This window comes from Chaetodon trifascialis, chromosome 18 (assembly GCF_039877785.1).
Source record: "Chaetodon trifascialis isolate fChaTrf1 chromosome 18, fChaTrf1.hap1, whole genome shotgun sequence".
Classification (NCBI taxonomy): Eukaryota; Metazoa; Chordata; class Actinopteri; order Chaetodontiformes; family Chaetodontidae; genus Chaetodon; species Chaetodon trifascialis.
The window spans coordinates 18,004,770-18,021,623 of record NC_092073.1 but is presented as its reverse complement, the minus strand read 5'-3'; the positions used below and the strand labels follow the sequence as shown (position 1 = coordinate 18,021,623).

Below are 16,854 nucleotides of genomic sequence, written 5' to 3'. Positions count from 1 at the left end.
ATCCTTTAAACGTGCACACGGTGCAGCTGCAGCAGTGCTCCATTTGTGCCCTGGTGACGTTTCATATTCGTCTCATTCACACCCAGAATAGAGTTAAGAATATCTGGAGCAGAGAAACATTATATATTCAACAAGAGCCAAAGAAAGTGACTTCCACTTTACTTATTTAGCAGGAAATATTTCACCTTTATCATCCACAGAAGTGCACAGATGATCAGTGTGCTGCTTCATCCCATTCACAGACCTGTCACACTCATAACATAATCCCCTGATGGTGATTATTTCAGCTCACCACCATCATTTTGCCAAATTGTTAGCATCATTTCCATTTTTAACAACAGCCGGATCAATAACAGAAATGTCATATTTCCATCATATGATGACAGTGTGTGTGAAAACCATGCTGACTTTGACTCGTTCAGCCCTGAGTAGTGTCTGCAGGCGCTCCTTTCAGCCTGCCCCGGCCTGTTTTCACTACTTCTCTTGTGTCTCTCTTTGCTGGTCCTGGCTCAGTGTCAGCCATAACCACAAACCATCACGTGAAAAATGAAATTCTCTAAAGAAAAATCTCCTCCTGCTTCCTCTCCACTGGTGAACGTACTACACACTTTCAAACTTGGCCTGGGGAGAATGTAAACACGGGCTCTTCAGGGCGGCGTGCTGTAAATCGTTTGGACTAATTTTGTGGGGAGTCAGACAGGCAGTTAGAATAACTCTGAACTAATCTTCATATCCTCAAGCCAAACTTCTCGCTGATGGTCTCACTTCCTTGCTGTGGATTTAAGCTCATTGCTTTGAGCGCATGATGATAACAGAGAGTGCATCAGCATTTTTGAACGTGTAGGTTTGCTTTCAGAAGCTTAAGCGGACACAGTGAAGTCATAGACATATAATAACTACCATTATAATAGAAATGATAGATTTAATCCTACACTTCATCCCCGTCTTTACATAAGTTTGCTGTGCTCTCTGTAACAATGGTAATATAACAAAAAGAAAAATTGAAAATGCTGTTTAAAACTTTGTGTTGTTAATGTACCAACCATTTAAAACCACGTTTAGTGTCCTGAACAGAGCCCTCATACTTTCTGATAAAATACTGCACCTAGTAGGTATAGATAATATGGTATTTGTATCTTTTGAGCAAAGAGCTTTACCGCCTTACTGTCTCTATGATGGATGCTAAATTGTCTTGTTTTTTAGGAGAATACTAACTGTATATAACAGTGTTTTACCTGAACGACATGCAGAGTCCCAGGTGATTGCTGGGGCTGCCTGGAAGCAATGCCTGCAGACAGCACTCAGGGCACAAACACACACCTTACTCTTGTTGGGTTGTTAGAAACAATCATCATTCAGTGGTGCTTCTAGTGAATTGTTCTTATTATGAGTCCTGGTAATGTTCCCAAAGTGACAATTAGTTCAGTGTTCTTCATTTTCTTTAATTAAACATGATTCATGATTGCGTAATCATTTCTTTGATTTGGAAATTAAACTCTTGTGCGACCGGCAGCACCTGATGGCTGGCCGTATGAGCACTTGTTGCCATCGAACTGGTCCATCTTCTAAAAGCTGCGGGCTCATAATCTAGTCAGGTTTAATCAGTCCTGTACACTTGACATGAAGCACAATCTTTCTGCTGTTCCATGAATTTCCTTTTCTTCTCTGTGAAAACTGGGTCAGCCTGTGTTGCCTGTCTCTAAAAACAGACCACACCTGCAGCCTGAGACATGTCAGCTGTCTTGTTTGTGATTTGTGCTCCAGAGCCAGAAGTCACAAAATCCTTTATTCTTTATCCGGATCCCCATGAGCTTCCCCAAAGTGGTCGCTGGCGGGGTTCGAACGGGACGAGAACAATGAAAAGACGACAACAAAGTCAACAAAAACGGCGCAATGCAAGCCAAATACAAAGATCCAAAAAGTAGTAATGATGACCCTCCATTAAAAACCTGAAGGAGAGGAGAGAGGAAGGCAAAGCAGCACGATGAAATGGGGCAAGAGGAGAGGACAGTTTTCAGAGCGCCACCATTTTCAGAGGGTCTGTCCTGCTGTCGCTGTTATGCACTATTGTGCAGCTATCATGTGTCCTGCAGCAGCACCTGTGAGGCTCCGTTTATCTGAAAACAACAGAAACAGGCTGTGAGGAACCCGAGGACGAACACCTGGAGGGCGATGAGCTGCTGAGGTAGAGACAGCATCAGTGCCCTTGATTTCCAGCCGGATCACCGACATCCAGCTTCCACAGAGCTGAGGTGTGTGAAGATCACAGACAGCGTGAAACATGGACGAGGGCCATGGGTTTCAGGGCAAACAGGTGGAGCTGAGGCAGAATGGAGCCTGGTTGCTGAAACCCAGCAGCTAGCTGTCACTCAATAATCCCATAACCATGCACAACTTTAAGCCTTAATATAATGTAATGAGTCATATAAAAACTCCCATGCTGTTGTCATAAATGGGGAAATTAGCCACAGAGATCAAAACTGTTTTTGTACCAGGCTGTAAAGATGAATGTTTTACTATGGAGGTCTATGGGGATTGACTCACTTTCGGAGCCAGCCTCATCTGAGGAACTGCAGTTTTTAGCACTTTTATTTTGCAGAAGTTGGAAAATTCTGCTACAGCAGAGAAGACAAGTGGAGATTTCCACTCACTGAAAGGCAGCTCATCTGCGTGAGTCATGTTTGTCATGCCGCACATCCTCATGCAGGCCGCAGTACAGGCAGATGCCGGTTTCAGCCATGCTGGCAGCATAAATGTACAGATGGCGATGTCACGCATGCTGTTTGAGGCTGTGTTCTTCAGGCCATCAGAGCTGCATTAAATATCAATGGCTGAGCTGACGGTCTGACAGTGAAAGCAAACTGTTACCATCTCTTTGGAGGAGGTGTGCATCAGCAACGGTGTCTTAAATGCATGATATTTTATACAGAACCTGCAATATGTGTTTCAGTTCTGCCTTTCACCGACATCTGTGCTGAGATTTCACCCATTCTGTCTGTTGTTTTCTGCTGAACGTCGCTAATGCAGGAGAGACGTGGCCCTCTGCATAATGCTCCAATCTAATATGTGGCCAGATTTGTTTATCTGTTGTTTTCTAGGCTGAGACGCAGATGGATTATCCTGCGGGCCGACAGGACGCAGACCCAGGGGCCTCAGAGGCAGACGCTCTGTCTGGAGTCATTTCCTGTTTGAAGGTCAAAGAGAAGAACACCTCGATCCTGGTTCGATCCCAATCTGAGTTCTTTAATTTTCAGGATCCGCCACATGAAACGCAAACCCATATTCATTTTTAAAAATATATTTGTCCTTCAGTAGCCGATAGCTGCACAGCGCACACAGAATAACTAAAGCAACGCTGTGTGACTGGTGTGTATGCAAGAGAGTGAAAATGACCCAGGTGTGATGATCAAATCAGGTGTTCCCAGGTGTTGTTACTAAGAGCTGTTAGTCACTAAAATGGCCACTAGGTGGAGCGTTGAATCACCTAAAACCTATATTTGTCATTCATTCACAGGTAGAGTAAATAAAAATCCCTCCCACCATCCCTTACAGTACTGCAGCATCGCTCTGTTCCTACTTCTGCACTGTGTGAAATGAGTCCAGCAACATTTGAAGTTTTGTTTATGGAGGTGTTTCCTTTTGATCATTTCAGTCATCTGAAACACAAAGTTTGCTTGTGTTCTGCCCTCTAAATGTCTGCCAGTCAAATGTGCTCAGAACATTTTTGTGATAGGAGAAACTGATAAAAACAGAGCCTGGTATCTCCAAACCACGCAATATAATTAATGTTGCAGGTGGGTTTTAATAATCTGGGAAACTTGTTAACACGGTTTTCCAAGTCATGGAAAATAATACTAAAATGAACATGTTCATGCCAGCGCCAGTGATCGCTTCCAACGCTGCCACCTCCAACAGCAGCAGGAACAAACAGCACTCTGCTGAGCTAAATGAAATTCTAATTGACTCACACATCCATTATTCTGACACATACAGATAATCTGGGATCCTGGCTGTTGCAACACACACAAGCTGGCACGCAATCACATTTAAAGAGGGCTACCTGAGCAACACTTCATGCTTTGTTATCCAAACACACCCACATAATGAGCTGTAGTACACACGGCTGCATACGAGCTGAACGAAACACACTTCTGGACTATTTGCTTAAAAACCTGCTCGTAAAAGAAAACCACAGAGTCCTCCATTATGAAGGACCCTGTGAACAGTTAGCAGAAGGTAATGAAACAATCCCGACATTATGGAGGAATTATATTGCTTCAGGAGTTCAACTCAAAAGTGTTCTTGCAGGTATATGGGCTCTTTGGTAAACATCTGACTTTAGTTACAGCTGCCAAGGAAAGGCATGTCTGCTAGTAAAAGGCTGAGTCAACTGTTAAAATCACTACAGAGCTTCCCTCAGGCACCAGGCAGAGGCACAAACAACTCTGTGTTTTGACTGAACGTTACTCACAGCGCAGACTTTACTCACGGCTCTTTACGCTGAAACTCTGGTATGTTTCCATTTCACACTAACTGTAAACAGACCACGGTAGCATACCTATGTGTGTGTGTGTGTGTGTGTGTGTGTGTGTGTGTGTGAAAGGTAACAAGGGACTGCGCAATGACTGTGCATTTCAAGTCTGAAAAATGGTCAAACTTCGGTTTCCAAGGTATATATATATATAGGTATAATATGTATATATTTCCCAATTAAATCAGTGTCTAACAAGGGAAACATTTCCTTTTTCCACTGAGCAACAGCTCCTCATTAATGAAAATCTTCTTTGTGAGTTTTTGGCCTCCCAGGTTGATTAAAGCCTAAATAATTAGGATTTTTCAGTCAGAATCAAATCACCAATTGCTATGAGACACACTGTACAAACACAAGCATTTGCATGTTTCAGCTAATTCATGTAATCTCTATATTCAGTGCAATGCATTTCGGTAAAATAAGAGCACAAATGTTCAATATTTCACAAATCTCAGGGTTTTCTTTGTTTGTGTAATCAGTATGCTGTCATACATCTGTCTGCCAGAGCTGAGATTCACCAAATAATTCAATCAAACACATCTGTGTCAGAGATATTTTGTTTTAGTGTTTTCTGTTTACACTCATCTCCACTTTTGTTGTCATTAACTCCAATTTGATATGTTCAGCATTTGGATTAAAAAGCCATAAAACCAGTAAAAATAGACTTGTTTTGGAACAATTTTTCCAGCTTCGTCCAGCAGGGGTCAGCGTTTCCCCAGCTATTGTCCTATCAGGGTTCATCTGTTTATCCTGTGTATAATTTCTGTCCTCAGTGGAGGTGCACAGTGAAAATATGAAAACTTGCATGGGACCAAACTATTATCCTGCGTGAAAATACGCGTGTCACATTCAGATGTATGGCTGGGTTTTCTCACCGTGTGAATCCAGCTGCACACGGTTTAATTCACATGAGCATCTTTGTACCAGATTCCAGTCAAATTTTCCCAGAATTTGGTAGTTTGTTCATACAGAAGTAATATTCCCCTGAAAACGTGTGTAAGGTTTATTCATCATTATCATGCCAGCTGAAGCAAAGCTAGCTCACATTCATGTTATTTCGCGGCCACGGCCGTCTTTAACGCAAACACACATTATGGAGACTGCGTGTGTTGTGTGTTTACACACAACGATAATGAAAGCCAGCTTCGGACCCGGTGATGATGTCACGGTCGGGATGCCTGGCCCACGTGCGGCCAGCGGTTGGTTCCAGCCTCGGGGAGGGTCGACAACAACCGGACTGCGCAGCACAGGCGCAGTCAGACGCGGAGCGACAAAACTAATCCGACCAGTTTCGCGTCGGCGCTTTCATGTAAATTTCCACCGGCGACGCCGCGGGACGCCTCCTCGCTCGAATTCGGCGCAGTTTGATGTCACCTTGCGTCTCCCCCCACCCCCTTGATGATGATTTGGGAGGAAGATGCGCCGGTCTGATATTTCCGTTGACCTTCGCCTCCGCTCAGCAGCATCGAAGCATTGCCAAGCGCAGCCGCCACAGGAGCGCCCCGGCGCCCGCCGCTGCCCCACTTCAGCCTCCCGTTCTCGCTAGAAATACAGGTGCTCCGACCGCCTTCTAGCCGCCACTCTTTGATTTTCTTTCACATCAATCAAGACCGAGGCAGATGCCCTCGCTCTGTCAGCCCGGCTTGTACTATGGTGGAGTTTCCATCTCTCAGTCCCTACTGGCCTCTCATCCGCTTTCTGGTGCCTTTGGCCATCACCAATGTTGCCATCGACCTCGGGGAACAGGTAACGTTTCTTCCTGGCTCGTTGTTTTCCGCCGAAGCGTTCGGTCACTAACGGAAATGCCTGGAGCTGCGGCTTGGCGTTTGCTAGCTGCGGCTAACGGCTCCAGGCGTTATTTATTCCGCCTGTGTGAGAAATGTGTTTGAGGGTCTGAGCATCGGGTTTTGACGTCCAGAAAACAGCGTTTCTCCTCTGTGACAGCTGAGTGCTTCGAGCCCGTTTGGCCGCTTCAACGCGGCGGGCTGGAGCTATAGCCACAGCTAGCTTAGCTGAGCCGCCGTGAAGGTATCCATTAGGCTGTTCTATACATTATTTAGGAAGAGGGACCTCACGCAGAGAGAGGCCCTTGTTTATCCTGATGAAATGTTTTTGTCACTTCTGACAGCAGTTACGTGGAGCTGCTGCGGGTTTTTGATCCTCCAGCCTGACTTAGACAAGCACCTCTCTGTCTGTCTGTGATTTATTTGTCTTCTGATTAATCAGTAAATCTGATCCAGGGCCTGTTTTGGAGATGATGGCGGCTCATGTACCCGGCTCTTTTCTTTTTTTTTTTTTTTTTTTTTTTCATTTTCCCTGATCGTCATATTTTCTTGCTTAGACATTTCCTGTGCGGTCTCGGCTGATCTGGTGGCTGCCCTCTCCCAGAAGACAATGAGCAGATAGTGCGAGAGTAAAAAAACATGGAGATGTTGGGATTAAGCTTATGTAATGGCTCTGTTAGCTGGTATAAATAGCACACAGCCCTGCAAAGGAAAAGGGCAGCAGCAGCAGTTGTAGTTGCTCCTCAGGTAAAACTGAATGGAAATAATTCTGGGATGTGCTGTGGGTGTTTCCTGTGCAGACATTATGAAGGCATGCGCTGCTTTGCATTAGACAAATGTCTCATTGTGCCACATGAAGAAATCCACCATTAAAGCGAAGGCAGACAGTGAAGGGCGGCGGTGGTCGCAGCTCTGTGTGGTCAGAGATAAAGTTAGACCAAGTCATAGTCATGTGGACCGGTCACGCTATGACATACTGAACTTCCCTTGTGTGCTGTCTCACTCCCCACCCCCACCTCGTCCCTTTTCCAGGCCCTCAACAGGGGCATAGCCACAGTCAAAGAGGATGCAGTTGAAATGCTGGCCAGCTACGGTCTGGCCTACTCCCTGATGAAGTTCTTCACCGGGCCCATGAGCGACTTCAAGAATGTGGGCTTGGTGTTTGTCAACAGCAAGAGGGACCGGAGGAAGGCTGTGTTCTGCATGGTGACGGCCGGGGCCATCGCGTTCGTCCTTCACATCTTGATAGGTGTGTGTTTAAGGGTTGTTTGTGCACATGTGATGACACACTGCGCTTAAACCGCATCCTGTAAAAGTTAAGTTTTGGTTTTTGTGGCGAACCTGAGCTTGAATTATTGTAGCACCCTCTGAGAGTCGCAGCCTCTGCTGCTCAAAACAATCTAAACAGGATAGAAACGATCTCTTTCACCTCATCTGTGGTTTCCTCTTTTTATCTGTAGCCTACACAGATTTAGGATATTACATCATTAACAAGCTCCACCATGTGGATGAATCTGTGGGACACAAGACAAGAAAGGCCTTCCTATACCTGGCTGCGTTCCCTCTGTTGGATGCAATGGTGAGTGTGCAGTATAGCAGGATTATTCTGCAAGAGATTTTATCATGCGAGCATGAATGTAACTGCAGCTGACCTATAAATGACTGTTTTTTTAATCCTCTGTCCACGCTGGTCTCACGCTGGTGATGGTGCATTCCCTCCTTTAAAGTCCAGGCCTGTCATCCAGCTGCGGTTGAGCTTTTGTTTTCAAAGCTCGGTGTCTTTGTCTTGGCGTAACATCTCTGTCCATTGTTGTGTTTTGCAGGCGTGGATTCATGCAGGGATACTTCTCAAGCACAAGTACAGCGTCATCGTCGGCTCAGCCTCCATCTCTGATGTCGTGGCCCAGGTAATTTCCTTCGTTTTGACTCAGTGCGTGTGAAGAGATCAGTCTGAGGTTTTACGGCTGCTGTTCTCTCCTGCAGATCGTGTTCGTGGCCATTCTCCTCCACAGTAACCTGGAGTGTGTGGAGCCTTTACTCATCCCGATCCTTTCCCTGTATATGGGTGCCTTGGTCCGTTTCAGCATCGTCGGTCTGGGTTACTACTGTAACATTCACGACAGCATCCCAGACTCCAGTGGACTTGACGTGGGGGTAAGTGCTGCCTTTTAATGCCTAAACTGTGTAGTTGGTTGTCTGTTCATAAAATTAGGAGTAAAGTGTGTCTTTCTTCAAAAATGAGACCGATTTGTTGGACGTGTCTCCATCCCTGCAGGGCGACGCCACCATCAAAAAGATGCTGAGTTTCTGGTGGCCCCTGGCCCTCATCCTGGCCACTCAGCGCATCAGCCGACCCATCGTCAACCTCTTTGTGTCTCGCGACCTCAAGGGGACCTCTGATGCGACAGAGGTGGGTGTGCCAGGAGTGTAATTCACCAAACACGTCTGAACCAGAAAGCTGTCATTCCTGAGTGTGACTGTCACGAATGTTTGAGGAGAATTACATTCCATCTAATCCGGATGTTATCAATGAAGCTGCCACCAATGACATAACAGCGAAGCTCGTATAGTTCTATTGTTGGATAAAAGGTGTCATTAAGAGGGACTTTACAGCTATGTGGAGCCAGTGGACTAATTTTCCCTCAAGTTATTGCAGATGTAATGCCAGATGCTAACAAACTCCCTCTGGAGCTTTCTGGCTTACAGAGACCCTAACTACTAGAGACAATACAAAGCTGTTTACCAGAATGAACTGGAAATCATTGACAACACTGGCTGCCAGTGGTTTGGGTGATTCACCATGTTCATGTGAAACTCAGGGCATGATTACACCGAGTGAAAACATTCCTACATGGCCCTACTGTTCCTGCGTAAAGCCTGTCACGGCCCGTTGTTGTTTGGGACACAATAACAAGCTCAAGGCTGTTATCCAATCGTAAACTTGTGAAAAACCGCACGCCGCTGGGAAAGTGAGAGACACACGTGTTGCCTTCGTGTCTGCTGTTGTTGGGCAGCTGTCATTAATTTTGCTGTGTGTGCTGCGTGTGGTATTTTCAGCATTAAAGCGGCGGCGTGCCGATGACTTATAGCTGTCGTGTCTTTGTCATTCCAGGCCGTGGCTGTCCTCACAGCCACATACCCTGTGGGTCACATGCCCTACGGTTGGTTAACTGAACTGAGAGCAGTGTACCCTGCCTTTGACAAGGTATTCCACGCTCACCCTACCAGCGTTTGCTGCACTTTGTTGTCGATGGGTTTGTTTATGCCTCTAATTCTGCTCTCTTCCCAACAGAACAATCCCAGCAACAAGCTGAACGCTAGCAGCCCTGTCACCAAGTCAAACATTAAAAAGTTTACATTCTGCTGCCTGGCTCTCTCACTCACGGTAAGATGAGCACGTCACATGTTTTCTCTCGCATAATTTCGCGGGTTATGCTCCAAGAATATGGCTTTGATTAGCTCAGAGAGAAGGTGTGGCTCACGGTTTGTTTTCACGGCCCGTGTGGAAACAATCCTTAACTTGTGGCCGGAGTTTTGGATGAAAAGCTGATGAGGTTTAGAGCTGAAACGATTCGTCAAAAGACAAAATGAATCCGCAGCAATTCTGATAATTCCTCATAAGTTATCAAGCAAATCTGCTCAAAGGTGATGATTTTCAGCTCATGTCTTTGTCACAAAATCAATTAAAAATCCTATATTTTGGGGTCTCAGACTATTGGTCAGACAAAATTAGCAACCTGAAGAGCTCATCATCAGAGATCAGAGAGACTCTGATGTTTGATTGGCCAAATGAATTATCATAAACCTTGTGAGGTGTCCTGCCATAAGAAAACAAACCAGGTGCTGTAATTGAGATGCTTGTTATTCGCACATCTAGACCCTCCTTGACAGCTGACCCTGCTAACATGAAGCCCAGTGTTCACTCTCAATGCAGTCACTCCTACACATGCAGAGTATTAGTTTACAGCCTGAGGTGTCTTTCACTGAGACTCCACTTCTCCTACAGTCGGTGTCAGTTGTCCCACCACGGTGCATTACAACTAGCTTGTATCCAAAGTCATTATCTTAGAAATGCTTAATCATACTGCACACACACGTTTGTTTTGACAATAAATACAGTACGGCTTTTTTATTTTCTTTTGGAGGGGGGGGTTTGAATCTATTTCTGCACACACTGATGATATTAGATTCTGTGCAAAAAAAAGAACAATAGAAACACATCAGAACCACGCTGAACGTTTTCCCCAAAACACAGCGCCTGGGCCGTGTTTACCCTTCTGTAATCCTGCTGGCAGACGCCGTGTGCCGGTCAGGCTTCAGACTGACACAACGCGTCCAGCGTTATGCAGAAGCATGTTTGACATAGTTTCTAAAAGATCGCTACAGGCAGTGCTGTCAAAGGTCCCCCGCTCACTCAGCTCTAAACCTGAGCGCTTTTCTCAGAGACAAAGCCAAAATTTCTGAGTTCCTTTAAAAAAACAGGTCTCACATTCAAGGCTGGTTATGCGGGTTCAGACACAGGCGTACTCAGTGTACTTTTGCTTCGCCGTCATGTTGTGGTTTCAGGTTGCACAGAGAGGGACACACATTAGGGTGGAATTTGTGAAGACGCTAAGGAGCTTTTGTGTCCCGTCCCCCCACCGCCTCAGTCTTTAAGAGCTTAATAAAACAGGCATGCACATAAAAGGTGACAATGAACACATTCCCAAAGCCCCTCGCAGGTGAGCTTCTCTGCTAAGTGATGGGGGCTGCTGCTGCATTACGTTTGCTGCTGCAGAGTTTTTGTTTGGATTATCCCGCCTGTACGGTCCAGAGTCTCTGATCATATTTGCCCTCAATTCAACGTTAATACAATGATGCAAAGCCAGTTTCTGTGGAGCAAGAAGGAGCCTTTGCCCCAGTTTGTTGTCTTAACAGCCTGAATAAGAAAAACAGGAAGTTTGTGGCCAAGGTTGGGTCTTTTTAGGAGGAGGAGGAGGAGGAGGAGGAGAATGGCACACCAGATGTGGAATCCCAGAGCTGTAAACATGTATGTGAGGGTGTGTGTGCTCCTCACAGCGCAACAGGCAGATAGGTATGGCCTGTAGCCGCGTGGAAAGCACAAGCTGAGGGCCTTCATGCCAGGGCTTGTTCTGATTACACATGAAGGAGAGACGCAGAATGAAAAACAGCAGAGGAGGAAGTGGAATTTGGGAGAGGAGCAAGGAGATGTTCTGTAACAAAAAAGTCCGTCTTACAAAAGCTGGCCGCGTTGAGGACGGCGAGGCAGCGAGCGCGGATGTGTCACCTTGTTTAGAGGAACCACAGCTGAGTCAGGGGAGACGGCGGCTTCGCTTGAGCCACACAAATTAGTTATTACGCGCCTCCATCTTGCTAAAATAATGATAGATGGTAAGGTAATGCCACGTGAAATCATCGTTCACTGTAATCTCTTCCTATATTTTGGGTTCATGGGATGAAAAACCACAAAACCACATCAAAGGCTTTGGCACAATTCATCAATTCCTGCTACACATGTAAATCAGTAAAAACAGTGAGACGGTGAAATGTTTATGGAAGCGCTCTGGGCCATTTCTTTTCATTTACTCACGATAATGTGGAGCTTGTGGCTTGTCGGCCTTTCTCCTAACCTTATTCTTACCATAAGTATGACTCAGTGTCGGCAGTGTGAAATAATTTTACATTTATTCATTTCGCAGTCGCTTCGGTCCAAACAAACGAGGCGCAGGCAGCGCAGGCCACAGCAGATCAAGTGGAAGCCTCAGAGAATAAATGCGGCAGCACTCGGTTCCACGTTCCACCTGACACATGTTAGACACAAGGTTAGGACGCAAATAGAGAAGGATGTAGCCGAGAAGCACATTAGATGAGTAGGTGCTCTCAGAAGAGGGTTGAAGAGAAGGAAGATTTTTGAGGACTTGGGAAACTCAGGACACAAAAACGTGAATAAAAACAGAATGCAGTCATTTGCGAACAAACTGTTTTCTGAAACAGTTTTAAGAAATGTTCCTGAGCCCAAACGACTGAGCCTCTCTAGGATGCCCCCTTCATACCCAATCATGATGCTATCACCTGTTAGCAATGAACCTGTTTACCTGTGGAATGATCCAAACAGGTGTTTTTGGAGCGTTCCACATCTTTCTCAGTCTTTAGTTGTGCCTGTTGCAACTTGTTTGACGTGTTGCTCAGAATAAGCAGATATTTACAAAAATCAATGAAGCTGATGAGGTGAAATATTAAATATATTGCTTATATGCTGTTCTTAAGGATTAGCAAGTTATCACATTCTGTTTTACGTTTTGCACAGCGTCCAACTTTTTGGAATCCGGGTCGTAGGTGAGCTTTTGTGACATGTTTTGAATGCGAGCAGCCGCAGGGAGCCAGAGTCATGAAAAGTGGAGTGACGACGTGTGTTCGGCTGGTTGAGGACCAGATGTGCAGCCACATTTTGGGCTGTCTGCAGAGGCTTTTCTGTGCATGCTGGCCGGCCTGCCAGCAGGGCGGTGCAGCAGTGAAGGGGAGAGATGAGCAGAGTCTGTTGAGAGTTGAGAGGCCTGTTCAGGCAGATAGTACACAATCAGTCAGATGTCATATAGTACACGATGTTCCGTAAATGATCATTTCATTTTATACTGGCCTTCATTCATGACTTACAACAAATATTGTTTAAGAGTTCATTTTCCTGATTTGGGTTTGACAGATGCTGAGAATGGAGCTTTACTTGAATGTTGAAGTAGATAAATCGTTCACTTTATTCTATGTAAATTGCAGACTTTTGGTTTATGATCTGGATCAAATTTGCAGTGTTAGGCACGACTGGCTGCAGATGTAATTTGTTTCTTGTTTGGATTCGGGTGTTGTGTCGCGTGCTGTGGGGGCTGTGTTTGTATATTTGGTGGATTTCCATTGTGGGATATCTCCTGGAGCGCTGCTTGTGGGAGGTTTGTGTTTGGATGATGTGGATGCACTGTGCTGTTAATGAGTACTTGGAAGAAAAGGGGACCAAGTACCAATCTTTGTGGTATCCCACTGGACAGGAAGGGACATTTAGACTCTCCTCCTGAGCCATGGCACTCTGAAGCCTGGAGGCAGGACTCAAACCAGATGGGTCTTGGTGGCTCAGACAAAGTGGACAGGGCGGTTTGGTGGTTGCTTGGGCCGGCTTACACTTTGTGGGGAATGTACAGTAAGACGACCGCATGTCCAGCTCATCAGAAAAGTGGCCCAACTGGTGGAGGGTCAATAACAGTAAGAGAGATATTGACCTCATTGAAATGAGGAAGGTTGAATTTGTTGTCTCAGGTCTTTACACCAATGAGGTCTTAACAGGGGAAGGCTGCAGCCAGATATGACCCAGATGATGCACTGATTGTTTTTCACTCACAGCTGAGACAACATGAGAGAGTGCGAGACAGTGTAGTCAGAGAGGAACCAGAAAAACCCCTTTCACGGATCGCTATCCCCCCCCCCTTTCGGTGCTCGATCTAAGTTTGGAGTGCAGAGAAACTGTCTTTATGCAATTTTAAACAAATGGATGTATAATTCAGGCTCAGATCAGACAGGCTCACGCCGTTCAACACGCCCTAATGTGCTCATAATACAGTAACAGCTTTGAGATGCTCTGGTAACGCTGCACGTGCCTCAGCAGCTGCTTCCAGAAACAATAACATTGTCCGCCGTGCGTTTGCTCGCTCGCTCTTGTTATGCGAGCTTCAAAGGCCCACATTCGATCTGAAAGCCCTTCAGTTAATGAACTAATGAAATCTAATGAGGCGTGCCGGACGCTCTATTGTGGTGCAGCGAACGCAAAAATGAATTTGCCTTTGTTGGTTTTGTGTCCAGCTTTGCTTTGTGGTGTTTTGGACTCCTCATGTGTCCGAGAAGATCCTGGTTGATGTCATTGGAGTGGAGTACACTTTCGCTGAGCTGTGTGTGGTCCCGCTCCGAATTTTCTCCTTCTTTCCTCTGCCAGGTAAGACCTTCGATTAGCTGTTTTTCAGCATCAGCGTCCAGCTGGATTTTCCTTCCTGCTGTGGCTTTAACCCGGGGCGTAGCTCGGACCAGTGGGGTGATGTTTCCACTTTGTGTGTGTGTGTGTGTGTGTGTGTTTGCAGTGACTGTTCGGGCTCATTTGACTGGATGGCTCATGACCCTGAAAAAGACCTTTGTGCTGGCCCCCAGCTCGGCTCTCCGCATCATTGTCCTCATCACCAGTCTGGTTGTGCTGCCTTATATGGGGTAAGTCAACACTTCAGAGAGCACTGCCGGGGTCACAGAGGTCAGCGCTGTGACTCAGGATTTCTTGTTTCGTATTCTGTGTTTTTAGATCTTTTTTTATACCTGAAAAGGTCAAACAGGAGGAGGCTTCCTTCCGCCTCAGAAACTGTTCAGTAAGTTCAGATAAAAGGCCGCAGCCACTGAAACTTCATACGATCCTTTTGTCTTTCAGGGTTCACGGGGCCACACTCGGGGTTGGATCCCTCCTGGCCGGCTTCATAGGGGAGTCGACAATGGTTGCCATAGCGGCCTGCTATGTTTATCGACAGCAGGTGAGATCACCTGGGCTGTTCGTTGTTACAAACATGACAGCACACACCTTGTTCTGTGATTTCTGAGTTGAACCAGGTGTGTCCCCAGTTTATCATGAAGGTCCTGTTTGATCTGAGCTGTGATGTAACTGAGATGTGCAAGAAGAAAAGACCTCCAAAACCTTTTATCTACACGCTTTTGTGCTCGTCTTCATCACTGAAATTTGGATATAAGTGACAAAAACGATGAGTCGGGCTGTTTCCACTTCCTGTGCAGCCCGTCTGTGTCTCACTGGAGTTTCTCTGAATTTCTAGTCTAGTTCAGTCTTTGCATCTTTGCTCGCTGCCTGTTGTATTTGACATAATACAATAATTGAAGAAAGATTTGCACACAGAGCTGGATAATTTACTCTATTTAGTTTGAAAAGTCCCATTTTTCCTTATTTTCACTAGAACTACTGAATTTGGGACATTTTTGAACCTTTCTTTTTCATTAAGAGCCCAAAGAGCAGCAATCTTTGCCAGTCTCTCTGAATTTGTATTATTTAAATCAAAATTAACTGCAGTCACAGCCAGCGTTTAATGACGGGGGCAAATAACCAGAAGCATAACCTAACGAGGTGATCCGGTTCAAGAGGCTCTGCATGCTCCTAAATACTTCCATCTTCACGTGAGGACTGGATTACGCAGTTATACTGCTTTCTTTCTTTTTGGAGCTTATCAAGTATTAGATTTGCACAACAAAGGTATCAGCTGCAGTTTTTGGCCGCGCTCGGCCTCCTTTTCTCGCTGAGCATTGCGTGGTTTTCATTTCTTGGTCTGCCGCCTCCGCAGAAAAACAACGAGATGTCCAACGAGCTGGTGGTGGAGGGAGAGGACTCCGCCCCGATGAGCGAGGTGTGCTCCAGGACTCAGATGGACGCCATCGAGGAGCTCCAGGAGGAGGAGGAGGAGCAGGAGTGAACTCTCTGACAGCAGGAGGAGAAGGTAAAGCCGACCTCCACGTGGAACTTTGCTGGAGAGGAGACCGCCGAGTGTTACAGTGCTGGAGCAGAGCGAGGACCCGAGTATGGTTTGGTTTCAGAGGTTCTCCCGACAGACTTTGACTAAAGAGTGACGAGGTCTTCTTCACGTGGACCCCCCACCATTAAAACGCACACTGTAAAGAAAGCCATGCACCTCCAAGTGTTCATTCATCAGTGTAAATACCTTCTGTCTTCCGACCTTTTCAACAGTTCTCATCATCTTTGCACCATCACATCAGCGGGTGTATTAACCTCTTTCATGTGTCTACTGGTAAACAAGGGAAAACGACACAGGAGAACGTGTCCTCCTCCGCAGCGAGAAACATCTGTCGAGTGGTAGTGGAGTTGCCAAAATACGGAGTTCATTATTTTATGTTATTTTATCAAGATTAAGCAGCAAGGCCTTGCTTGAATTCAAATATAGACATGTTGTGGGACTTGTTGGGTTGTGCAATCGTATTTTACATACAATGGTGTACAGATTATTGTTGTTTTCTATAGGTAATGCAATGTGTATATTTAATTGCCCAGAGGGGTCAGGAATCCCTCGTTATATCATTGCGTGTGTTACAGAATACAGTTATGATTGTTCACTTTCCATGCAGTCTGGGAGTCCATCTACTTTTGTTTTGCCAAGCATTTTCCTGGTAGTATTCAGACTGTCGTATGTACTGTATATACTGTATAGGCATTCTTATTTGGCAAATAAATTGCTTTATTATTACCCCTTGTGTTTTGTTTTGGCTTTAGGTCCTCGTTGTTTGACCCCACTGCTGTGTGTAAAAAATCATTTTTTCCTTTAAATAACCAGATGTGTATTAAAGGATTGAAGCGCTAACGCCTTCCCTTTGACACGACCAGCTTTGCACATTCTGTGAGGGTGACAAAACACTGAGTCGACCATAAAGCATGTTATTACACCAAATAAGGAAATGGTTTTTGATGTTATATGAGCCACGTGTGAACAAAAAGTCACTGACAGACCA

At 45.6% G+C, this 16,854-nt stretch overlaps 2 protein-coding genes across 2 annotated transcripts in view; one reads left to right on the top strand and one right to left on the bottom strand.

Moving 5' to 3' along the window:
• Nucleotides 1-16,854, bottom strand: part of LOC139346648 (transcriptional regulator Myc-like) — a 159,675-nt gene that overhangs the window by 7,426 nt on the left and 135,395 nt on the right. The gene's annotated exons all lie outside the window — the stretch shown is intronic.
• Nucleotides 5,778-16,592, top strand: ankha (ANKH inorganic pyrophosphate transport regulator a). Its single transcript, XM_070985846.1, has 12 exons — nt 5,778-6,277; nt 7,348-7,564; nt 7,776-7,894; nt 8,139-8,222; nt 8,299-8,469; nt 8,591-8,725; nt 9,428-9,520; nt 9,608-9,700; nt 14,158-14,287; nt 14,430-14,553; nt 14,765-14,864; nt 15,678-16,592. The coding sequence occupies exons 1-12, from the start codon at nt 6,182-6,184 to the stop codon at nt 15,804-15,806; spliced, it is 1,491 nt and encodes a 496-aa protein (XP_070841947.1). The 5' UTR covers nt 5,778-6,181; the 3' UTR covers nt 15,807-16,592.